A 12,068-nucleotide genomic window follows, 5' to 3' on the forward strand; every position below is an offset into this window, starting at 1 on the left:
CAAGGAGCCTCTGGTTCAAGCCACCTGCTAGAGAATCTCTATTGTGGTCCTCCGAGAAGTGTGGCTGGACAGAGGTCTGAGGGCTCACTGCAGTGGCTCAGAGTTAACAGTGTAAGAGAGGCTGAAATTAGTACTTACTGTGTTAATTCAAGAACAATCCGACCACCCTCTTGAATCTTCAGAATATCTTCATGATAGGCTGAAATTAATCAATAATGACCATTTCCAGGGACCCACTCAAAGTCATAAGAGCATCAAGTATGAGAGATGTAAGACTAGTAACCTAAAAACATGAAGTTAGAGGGCCAGAATTGTGTTTTTTTTTTAAGGGCATCTCAGATCACTCAGAAGCTTGAGGATGTGGGAGTAGAGGGAATGCACTCTAAGGGTGGTGCTCAAACTAAGATTCCAAGTCACTAGGTCTGGGAGATGGGGCAAAAATCAGTATTTTAAAAGCAATGCCAAAGGGTATTTTTTGGATTTTCCAATTTTCTCAACTGGGAATCAATATGTAATGACACCATGATTACTTCCCCAACAAGGCCAAACACCTGTCTGGCACCATGGCCCTGCCTGGCATCAGGGACAATGGTCAAGGAAGGATGGAGGCGTGGGAAGACCCAGGACAGACCAGGGCTCTGTGCGCGCATTCTACCCAGAGCTTATGGCTTCTGAAGGAATTATTTGGAAAACACAAAAATATTTCTAAATCTTTTCCTTTCCCACCTCCAGTTAGAGCCAAGTCGCCACTTAAAGAAGAGTCACTTGCTCTGTAACCCATTTCAATATTTATTTACTGTACAAAATATTTACAGTCTCGCTACAACTGTCTGGCCCCTTTGCCTGGCCCGACGGACCTGCAGCAGGGCTTGGTCTCTAGAAAACACGTGGATGCTCTCCTTGGTGTTCACCTGCCGCTTGGTTTCCTTCAACGACACTAAAAGGCCAGTCGTTCAGCTGCCCTGCTCCCCAAGTACCTGGGCCACAAGGGCATAAATAAATGGCCAAAAGAAGAAACATGAAATAAAAAATTGCCCGAGAAGTAGCACACATTCCTCCTTCTGACACGTACCTTTTTCTCCCACACTGACTAGTACCAGAGCAGGATTAGACAAAAAGAGAAAAAGAAAAGGCCAAACAGAGTGAAGATACTTTGGAACAGACTTCGGCGACAGAATATACTGGAAGAGTAGAAAACCACAACAGTATCAAAGGGTTTTGTTAAACAAAGACCCTGGGGCCGAGGCCCACCACAGGCACGCACACGGCCATGGTGGCACCCAGGATGCTCTGAAAAGTGCTATGACTGGAGCTTAAAATGACAGAGCTAGCCAAGAAAATCAAATCGAGCTCCAGCAGCAGTCTCTGGAGGGCCACTGGAGGGGAGAATGCAGAGTCCAGAAGAGGATCAGCTGCCAAAGACAGCAGAAACAGCCCATGTACCCCCAGCTGGAAGCCCCTCTCCAGGCCCGAGGGGCAGCATCGCACTGTCCAGGGGGATGACAAAACTTGCCTGGATGTGTCCCATGGGAAAACACTGGGGCAAGCAGCAGCACCTTGTCCTGGTCCCTGAGGAGAGCAGTGACCGTGTGGCATGGAGGACCCTGTGGGTGTCAAGGCCCTGATGCTGGATCCCGGGCCCCAAGAATGAGTGAGGTCAGCACCCATGCCAACAAGGACAAATGACGACTGCGAAGGAGTGAGGTCAGGCAGCAACTGTAGCAGCTCAGGAGGGCTTGTTCCTTGTGATCCCTGGGAACGGGAGGGCTCAGACACGCTTCCGGGAGGCCAGGGCATTGCCGTAAGTCCTGCCTCATCTCTGGTCTCTGTACTTGCTGGTTTTGGCAGTAAAGATGGCTTGTAATTTCTCAGAGTTGAATGCCCCATTGAGAAAGGTAGCTTGCAGCAAAGCCTTCTTCAACACAGAAATTTGGAAGGTTGATGAGATTTTGAGTCTTGAAGATGCTTGCATTCAAACTATAATGAAAAAGGATGGTGTGCTCTTCTAAGAGACAGCTGCAGGTTCTCTTCAATCTTCGTGTAACCGAACCTACTAGATTGCCCTCCCTCCACTGGGACTCCTGCTGGCAACATACAGAGTGAAGTTACTAAGCAGCTGGGTGTCTGTTATCTGACACAGCTCCTCTATGTATGTTCCCAGCGCCCTGACCCCAAGGGCCTGTGGTTGACCACTTCAACCACAGGCCCTTTTCCTTGCCTCAGTGCTGCCAGAGAAAACCAAGCAAGGAGAGAATCAGGGATCCTTAGCATGCTACACTCACTGTCTCAATCACTTGCTACAAAATTTCCTTCCATAGAAAGCTAAAGAATGCCTAGCTCTCAGCAGACTGAAGAAGTTGGAGGTAGGTGGCCAGGCCCAGCCACACCTCAGTGTAAAGCACACACTCAGGGACAAACATCAGTAGTCTTCAAGCCGGCCATGTGCCTAGACGTGCCTCAGGCCCTAAGGGAAAATCATATTCAGCACTGGAAGCTGGAAGCTATAGCCTAACTATCTTTCACATTCTTGGGTCTGTTTTTCTCACTGGCTCAAACTCAAAAAAAAAAAAAAATGGTTAGAGAGTTCTTCATGGATTAATGATCATTTCCAGAAATGCCTTCAGGGAAAAAACTCCTTTTCCAGTTCTGACACCACAAAAAAAGGTCCTTTTGTACTATCAGTCCCCGTTAGAGGTAGTCCAGTGCCATGGCCTGAGCCTGCCATTGTGCTGAGGGATACAAATGAAGACTGCTCATGTGGGCCACTTCCTGTCTGTGCTTCTCCCAGCTCCTGGTGAGAAGAGGCAACCACCCTGCCCACAAGAGGGATGCACAACACCTTCGGTCAAGTAGTGAGGGCTGCAGAGGAGACCTCTCAGGGACATCAGCAGAGGAGGCTGAGTGAGCCGGATGTAGCCTTCTAAGAAAGCCAGGCCCTTTGTGTAATGCCCCTCAGCTACTGAAGCAGCTCCCACAATGAAGATCTTCTAAGAACCACGTGAAGTTCCAGCAGCATGGTCCTCCTCTGGTGACTGAGCGAGCAGCTCCCATTGCATACCATGCCCAAGTGGCCTGTGGGGGAGACGTGTAGGGAGCAGCGAGGGAAGGCTCCAGCTCACAGGTGACCAAACACTCCAGCCACTGGGGAGCATGCAGCAGCTTCTGGCCGATGATTCGTGTGTGCTCCGTGTACATCAGGGTCAGTGCTAACACGCTGCTGCATGCACCCGGGTGCTCTGGAAAGCACAGGGCCAGGCAGATGGCAGGCGGGCAGTCAGAGCATGCCAAAGCCCTCGCAGCCCTCACTGATGGCCAGCTGCAGCATCCTGTGCACCTCTTCGTATGAGTCATATGTGGGGAGGCACAGCTGGTTAAAACTGGAAGGGCAAGGGGACAAGTGTTAACTCCCACTGTCGGAAGCACCGGCAAGGGCTGGGAAGACCCTCCCCCGTGCGCATGCACTGGGCAGTCTGGAACCTACCACGTGTGTGCAGTTGGGAGCGTGCTATGGGTCGGAGCAGCAATAATCTGGAAAGAGGGACAGAGGGCGGCAAAACCTCCGGGTGGTAGCTGAGAGGAGCCTGTTGTGAACTGTAGCAGCCGAGCCAACTCCTCCTGGGTCAGACTGGAAACCACAGTCCAGAACCACCTCATTACCTGCAGGCAAGAGAGCACAAGGTGGGGGTCCCACTCAGCGTGCAGCCTAGGATTTGACCCCTGGGGAGAGAACAGGGTACCTTGGGATGGGGGACACAGGTAGCAATGGCCTAGAGTCGACAACCTCTTTAGGAATTTATGTTGTCACAGGGTCAGCAGAGCAGTCTCTGATTCATTTCTCACATACGACTCCTGTGGGGGCAGCACAACAGCCCGGAGGGACCAGGGCTCCCATATGCCTGGACAACCGCCCGTCTTTCTCTCATGTGTCATTTTTTCCCAGTCGATGTCTGCCTCTCTGACTCCTCAACATTTCTCTTCTGAAAGCTCCTCCTTATAACATGGCACAAATTCAATGAAAGGAAGTTTGGCCCACTTACTTTTTCTCTGAAATGCCATGAGCCGCCAACGACGACTGCATGGGCTTTGAAGTCAGACACACTGATGTCCCCAGTTCCACACATCAGCAGCTGGAGAAGATAGTCACGTATTACTAGGACAGTCAGAGGAAAAGACCCAACATAAGATCAAAATTGCCTATGTTAACATGCAAAATATGGAATAAAGAAAACACCAAGAAAAAGACCATAAGGTGAGAGCATAATGCCAGAACTCTGCTTTAGGAAAATCAATTCTAATAGGCCAATGGTTCCTAACCAGTGTGGTAAAAATCACACAGCTTTAAAAAAAATATGTAGATGCCCAAAGCCTTAACCCAGACCTACTGAATCAAAATCTCCAGGAATGGGTTAGGAACCTGTGTATTTTAAAAAAATTTCCTGTTACTGATGTGCACCCCTAATTAAGAACTTCTAGGGTGCCTAGATGGCTCACTCGGTTGAACATCTGACTCTCGATTTTGGCTCAGGTTATGATCCCAGGGTCATGGGATCGAGCCCCATGTGGGCTCGGCACTGGGTACAGAGCCTGCTTAACTTTCTCTCTCTCCCTCTGCCCCATGCACAAGCTCTCGATCTCTCTCTCTCTCTCTAAAATAAAATAAAATAAAATAAAAAGGCATATGGAATAAGAACTGCTTTCTTGTTAAAAAAAAAAAAAAAAGGAAATACTGTTGTAGATAATTTTGAATTGAAACAAAGGACAAAAAAAGAACCAAGTATTTACTGAGTCTGCTCTGGACAGAGCCTGGGAACACCAGGAAGAAAAGGCAGGCCCCTTTCCTCTGATGAAAAGCCCCAGCTCCTATGAATATTTCAGATGGCCTTTCCTGTTTCCCAGGATCCATCCTTCTTATATGGATTGAACTTTTACTACCTTCCCTTTAGCCCTGCCTCTACTTGATCAGATAAATTAAAAAGTATACCAAAAAAAGAGAACATTAATGACATCAGAGCCTAAACATCTTGTTGATGTGCTAATTTGGTTCAGGCTCCACCATATGACTTAGCAGACTGTGAGTACTCATTCAAAAGCTATAAAGAATGATATATCCTGGGGCACCTGTGTGGCTCAGTCAGTTAAGCATCTGACTTCAGCTCAGGTCATAATGTTGCAGTTCATGAGTTCGAGCCCAGAGTTAGGGCTTTATGCTGACAGCTCAGAGCATGGAGCCTGTTTCAGATTCTGTATCTCCCTCTCTCTCTGCCCCTTCCCAGTTTGTACATTCGTGCTCTCTCTGTCTCTTGCTCTCTCTCTCTCTCAGAAATCAATAAACATTAAAAAAAAAAAAATGATGCATCCTAATCAAGAGACAAGGAAAGCCCACATTAAACCTAGGAGTCTTGGCTCCTTCAAAAAGAACCTGCTAAGCTAACAAGTGAGAATACGGTGCCAAGCAGCTGTAAGACGGTGTCCTTCCTTCCTATTCACTTTTACACATTGTTACAAACGCCATGCTTGCTTCAGGGTAAAACAAAATATGCCAATAGCTGGCTATTCCTCAGCCCCCAAAATAAATAGCACTAGGTGATAGGTCTATGGGAAACCTTAGACTCAGAGATGGAGCATTCATTTTGTTTGAATTTCATGTATTGAAGTACAAATGTGATGAACATTGCACCTGGCTTTAATTCTTGTTCTTGAAGCCAATTCAGTTAATAAGGATAAACACTGTACAAGATCACCTGAAACTATGTTTTTGTTTTCTCATTTTTGAAGGACTTCCTCCCTACAGGCAACAGTTTGCAAAAACACACTCCTCATAAAGGCTGTGTGAAGTGGAAACCGATAACTTGCCTTCTATGTATCATCTATGAGCAACAGATAACCAACTGATTTTACTTTTTGACTACAAGTTCTATTTTGATAATTACAGAAACGTATTCACCATCTTATAGCATTTTTCAGTTGTCACAGGATCTGAAATAAGAATATATTAACTATATAGTGTTGTGACCCCAAGCTTTGAAATACGTCACCTCTTTTGGTTTGTCTCCTTCCCTGGGATGTAGCTCCTTGATGGCAGGGATTTGGTCCTAATAATTGCTAGCTCTCTAATGCCTCAAATGTCCAAAGGTCATTTGTGTAAGTGTCTCATACAGGAAAGAATAGTCTCTGAACAAATAAATTCTACTATTCCCTTAAATCAACTTTAAATGTCACAGGATTTACATGGACTGCACACAATAACAATGCTCTTGACTATTCAATCAGTATCAATAATATTTGACAAATAAATGACTGTTAATTATTACTCTTCAAAGATAATTAGCTATTTGGTTTCTAATTTTTACATTCTAATGTTTTGAAAGCCGGAGAAAGGGTAAATGCATGGAAGGGTCACAAAAGTGAAACCGACTCTCAAAGGAAGGACTTCCCCACCTCATCTCATAAGAGAAGACTTAACAAGCTGATTCCTGGGCACACTCAAACACCCAGTCAAGAATGGAGGTCTGCAACTGCAAGCACTTACTTCAAGCTCGTTTTCATCAAAAATAGCCAAAAGGTTCTCAGGGACCAACTCATTCAGGCCTGAAACAAAGTAGCCGAGTTAAAGCCAGGCCCATGTGGTGGATACAGGGATTTTGATCTCAAGACCAAGAACAGACAGGCTCTCACCTTTTAAGAAGTGTTCCACCTCCTCTTTCACTTGACTGGCCAGTCGATATTGGGCCAGTAGATTTAAATAGAAGATTTTATTCGCATTAGTGACTGGGGTTTGAGCTCCACCTGTCATGAGCTCTACCACCTGAAAGAGGCAAAAGACAGAGGGGGGAGGCTGCGGATGGGAGCTGATAAGATGACACCCGCCCGGTATGTCCCATAAACACAACATTATTGAACTCCATCACAGCAATGAGTGTCAGCTTCTGAACACACCTTGTTTTATACAGTTAGTAAGCTTCAGCGGTCCCACCATGGCACATTCTACTAGCTACTACAGTATCAGAGTGAGTCTTCTCTGACCTGGTCAAATAGTGGGGATGGAACAGGAAGATATTATGGTTCCTTGTTAGCAATATCCTCATGTCTCTATGATCCAAAATTAAGCAAAATTAAGCAACTGACCTTTTCTCTTAAACTCCTAAGCCTACTTATCTGAGAATAAATAAAACCAGAGCAATAGTAAATAAAGAAGTCTTTTTAGATCTCAAAATTCTAAGATGGGAACAACTGTTCCTTTTCCTTTCCAGTGTGTTCAGAGGCTATGTGATTATCAGTACAATGGTATCAGTGGTCATAATTTTTCAGTTTTTATTTTGCTTTCAGTTGCATATTACTACAACTTTAATGTTGTAAATATAATCTGATGCTATTTAAACCCCACAACATAAATGGAACCAAATCAGCATCAAAATAATTTTGGCCAATAATTTTCTAATAAAAAAAGCTTAAAAATAAATAGGGACGGGGTGCCTGGGTGGCTCAATCAGTTAAGCAACGGACTTCGGCACAGGTCATGATCTCACAGTTAGTGGGTTTGAGCCCCGAGTTGAGCTCTATGCGGACAGCCCAGAGCTTGGAGCCTGCTTCAGACTCTGTCTCCCTCTCTCTCTGCCCCTCCCTTGCTCTCATTCTGTTTCTCTCTCAAAAGTATATAATAAGGCTTAAAAAAATTTTTTTTAAATATATAGGCACAGTGCTAAAATAGGAGTCACCTACTACACTACCACTAAAGTCGAGAAAGACACTGCCGTTCCCCCCAAAGCTACTTTTTTTTTTAACAAATAGTTTATTGTCAAATTAGTTTCCACATAACACCCAGTGCTCATCCCCACGTGTCCTCCTCCATGCCCATCCCCCTTCCCCCCCACATCCATCAGTCTTCAGTTTTTGTCAGCATTCAAGAGTCTCTCATGGTTTGCCTCTCTCCCTTTCCCCCACCTTTTCCCCCTTCTTCTCCCCCTTGTTCCCCCAAAGCTACTCTTGCAGTGATGCTTCATTATCACTAAGTTCTTTTTCTACTGGAAAGTAGGAATCAGTAGGATCTATCAGTACATGTGTCTTTTGTGCCATGAAATGGGCCAAGATCATCAACCATGGGATGCAATGTCCAGATATGGTTGCCACTAGCTTCCTGTGCTTACATTAATGAGAATAAAATAAAGTGAAAAGTTCAGTTATTTGCTGAATAACAAGCCGCATGTTGGGTGTCCAAAAGACAGCACAGATAAAGAACATTTCCATCATTGCGGAAATCTCCATTTGACAGCCCTGCTCTAGAGGAGGCTGGGAACCATGGGACCCTCTGGCTTTGGTTCTCTTTCTCACCTTATCCAATTGACCTGATTTATTATATTTCTCTTCTGCAAAGACCAGCTCCATCTCACTCATGTCATTGTTGAGGATGAAGCAAACTTTAGATTTGTAGAATTCTGGGTCATCTGTTTCAAAGTACTGAGAAGACAGAAAGACAGAACAGAACATGACTACTCTTACCCAGAAGGGCTATTTGTAACCGCCTGCAACCACGTACCCCTTCCATTTTAAGAATAATGAGCTGAGAGTGGAGGGATTCCAGAATTAATAGCCAGGAGCCTTGGTAAAAAGGTTATACCTAAGACATTACCTTGTAATGCATACGTAGTCCTATGATTTGGGCCAAAAAAGAGCGGGTGAATCGAGCTCGGACCAACTGCTTGTAGGCTCCTCCTAGAGAGGACTCATAGAGACACTTGCCCACCAACCGCCCTGCAAACTCATACATCTTCAAGCGTAGATGAGCCGGGCGATTAGGATTCGGATGTACCTGTGTGAGAGAGATGAAAAGGCTCTGGGGGTATCTGAGTGGCTCAGTTGGTCAAGCATCTGACCTTGTCTCAGGTCATGATCTCATAGTTCGTGAGTTTGGGCCCCACATCAGGCTCCCTGCAGTCAGCACAGAGCTGCTTCAGATCTTCTGCCCCTCCCGAACAAAGTCTACTTCTCTACTCTTCATGTCTCTGCCTAGTCAAAGATCTTGTACAAAATTCAATAGCTTAAGGTACATTTTGAGAAAGTGCCTTAGTCATTACAATAATAATTAGTAGAACGGCCACTGTACTAAAATACTTTTTCGTCACATACTCATCATCTGCATTTTCTCTTATTTTACACATGAAATAATAAACGCAAAGAGGAGGGAGGCAATCTAATTGGTTTATACTGTAAGTATAAAAATTATGAACAAGACACACGTAGTCAGATTTCCAGGACAGTTTCATAATCTCAAATCCTGGTTAGAGTTCTCTATTATAATACAATTGACATTTTCCACCCATCCACAGGGAAGTCACAAACTCACTAATGCTTGGTTGTTGTCACTGAACCGGGTGAAGAGCTGATTGGTGGTATCAAATAGTGCTTTGCAGATTAGCTCAAACCACTCCCGGCGAGGCCCTCCCCAGTCCAGAGCTGAAAAGCATAATAAAAATAAAAAGTGACTCTGGCCTACCACCTCTTACTGCTTGTGTTCCTTTATTCATCATTTGATTCTTTCCACCTTCCTCCCATTCCACTACATTAGTGCTTCCCCATTCCAACCCACCTAAACTGTGGGCTTTTTTTGGAAACCCCACTCCTTTCTGTAGGATTAAAGGATTCAAGATATTTTACTCACTAAGCTAATGCCCCCTAGTATGGAAACACAGGAGATCAGAGATCCCAGGAAATGGACATTTCTCTCGTTTTACAAAGGTTACCTTCCCTTCTGGTTCAGACTCTTAAGAGCCTGCCCTCCAGTCCCTGTGTCTGTGCTCCACAAGCCACCAAGCCACCTGGCCAGTCCACACCACCTTTTCTGTTGCAATTCGTGATTTCTTTTTCTTTTAGAAAAATAAGCTTTGGTGGGGGCAACGGCAGAGGAGGATACTTTTGTTATTTGTGGAAAGCAGATAAAGAGGAGAGGAGGAGTGGGGAAGAGTTAAAGAAAGTGAATATGAGGGGCACCTGGGTGGCTCAGTCAATTAAGTGTCTGACTCTTGATTTCGCTCAGGTTGTGATCTCATGGCTTGTGGAATGGAGCCCTGCATGGGGCTCTGCACTGACAGCATGTGGCCTGCTTGGGATACTCTCTCTACTCCCTTCTCTCTGCCACCCCCCATCTCTCTCTCTCTCGCTCTCAAAATAAATAAACTTAAAAAAAAAAAAAGAAAATGAACATGAAATTTTAAAACTGACCTTCTTCATCTTGGAAAACCACTTCAAAGTTCTTGCTCCAATCTGAGATGGAGAAATTCCGAGTGGCTTTAAGAGACTGAAAAGCAGTGAAGGGAAGGAAACTGTCAGGCGACTGGCTGGCATCTCTTGGGTGTTAAAAACAAAAAACACGAGAACAACGCCATTGTCCCTTTAACCATTAGTACTTGGAAATACAGTACTCATACATAAGCTTTAATCGTACCATCTTATTGTTTAAAATGCACAGATCTCCAGAAGAAATTTCAGATTTAAAAAAAAAAAACAACCTAATTCATCTTTATACCATTGCTTTGCTGGGAAGTTGAAGCTTTTTTTTATGCTCATTTTATTAATGAGAAAACTCTTACATAAAGGACTCAAATTAGTAAGCTGTCAGCAAGAGAACTAAGGAGTCCTGGTGTTTAGTCGAGTACAGCGTCCACTAGAAATCTTTATCCACAAGGCTATGTTCAGACAGGGAGCCATGCCACACAGAGAAGGTGGCTGAGAAAAGGGGTTTCCAGTCACACCTACTAGAGCCAAACATCACTAACACTTTCTGGACAGGGACCAAGCCCTCTCATTCTTGAGGAATGCAAGAATTCTGCCAGTGTCTGTGCAGCGGAGACAGACACACATCAGGTGTTCCTTTCCCATCAGACCAGAGTGACAACAAAAATCATTTCCTTTTAACCTAACAAGAGCTCTCCTATTCCAGGGATTCAAGAATAAGAAGCTTCTTCTGTTACCGACTACTACTTTCCCCACACAGAAGCTCCAGGAGTTGGTTCAGGAATGAGTTCCATACAGATTATAAAGCCAATGTGTCAACGAGTCTCTCCCCTGAATAACATGTCTAGAACAAATCTACCCCAGCCTTAGTACAATCGAAAATAGAGAAGAGCAGTTGTTAACAGATATGTTTAAAGAGAAGAGAAACTGGGGCTTCAACCTGCAGAATATAACCAAACACCAAAGAGGTTTCCAGTTGCAAAAACTTGACCACTGATGATGAAAACGAAACTACGCACCGATTCCAACAACGTGTGTCTGCTGACCTTCAGGGTGACTTTGGAATGTGGTCTTTTCATATGTACCTGCCGAAGCTCTCGCTGGAAAAAGTTCACTTTGTCCTGAAAGGTCTCAGAGCCTCCTAAGGAGCAAGAAGATCCATCCTGATTACAGCCTCATTTCAAGACACCTGTGCAGGCCGTGTCACCCCCACCCCCACCCCCCTTCCGATGCCCAGGTGGCTGCTGTCGCTGCCTTCCCCATCAGAATCCCTGTCCAATCTTACCTATGTTCTTATGGAGAGAGCGGATAAAAGTGGCTGCCAGAATGTTCCTCTCCTTACAGCTGAGCTCCACGGGTGGCTGAATGCCATCATCTACCACTAGTGTGAGGAGCTTATGAACAGGGTCAGGGCCGAGGTATGAAAACTAACAAAGGGAAAAAAAAACAAGGTGTTAATCTCTAAAACCCTCAAATCCAGCAAAAAACTTTCCATATCCCTAACCTTGGTACCGACCAACAAACAAGTTAAGCCTGCTTTTTCTATGTGAGTACCTACCAGGAGTGTATCACCATTTTTTCATCTCAGTGCTCTACAACCCAATTATATTTTAAGTTATTGGAGCCCCAGAGACTGCCTTTAGTGAGGATCACAGGTAACACTACAGACCTCCTAACATAAGATATAAGAAGAGTGTACTCTTGAAACCAATATCACACTATATGTTAACTAAAATTTAAATAGATAAAAAGAACCACCAAGATTATTATAGGTAAATGTATATATACATATGCGTGTGTGTACATATGTAGGCTGAAGGCAGTAAGGATATACAAACCCA

At 44.7% G+C, this 12,068-nt stretch overlaps 1 protein-coding gene across 7 annotated transcripts in view; it reads right to left on the bottom strand.

Annotated features, from left to right (window-relative positions):
• Nucleotides 1-769: 769 nt before the first annotated feature.
• Nucleotides 770-12,068, bottom strand: part of AREL1 (apoptosis resistant E3 ubiquitin protein ligase 1) — a 50,163-nt gene continuing 38,864 nt past the window's right edge. For all 7 annotated transcript variants that reach the window (XM_039232274.1, XM_039232271.1, XM_039232272.1 and 4 more), the window contains exons 10-20: nt 11,513-11,654; nt 11,247-11,368; nt 10,216-10,291; nt 9,341-9,450; nt 8,627-8,806; nt 8,329-8,454; nt 6,676-6,805; nt 6,530-6,588; nt 4,038-4,127; nt 3,482-3,657; nt 770-3,377 (exon numbers count right to left, since the gene is read on the bottom strand). In XM_039232274.1, the coding sequence (XP_039088205.1) occupies nt 3,275-3,377; nt 3,482-3,657; nt 4,038-4,127; nt 6,530-6,588; nt 6,676-6,805; nt 8,329-8,454; nt 8,627-8,806; nt 9,341-9,450; nt 10,216-10,291; nt 11,247-11,368; nt 11,513-11,654 (1,314 nt within the window). In that variant the 3' untranslated portion in view covers nt 770-3,274. The remainder of the gene's footprint in view (nt 3,378-3,481; nt 3,658-4,037; nt 4,128-6,529; nt 6,589-6,675; nt 6,806-8,328; nt 8,455-8,626; nt 8,807-9,340; nt 9,451-10,215; nt 10,292-11,246; nt 11,369-11,512; nt 11,655-12,068) is intronic.

The sequence above is a fragment of the Hyaena hyaena genome, unplaced genomic scaffold (assembly GCF_003009895.1).
Source record: "Hyaena hyaena isolate Hyena2069 unplaced genomic scaffold, ASM300989v1 scaffold_65, whole genome shotgun sequence".
NCBI lineage: Eukaryota > Metazoa > Chordata > Mammalia > Carnivora > Hyaenidae > Hyaena > Hyaena hyaena.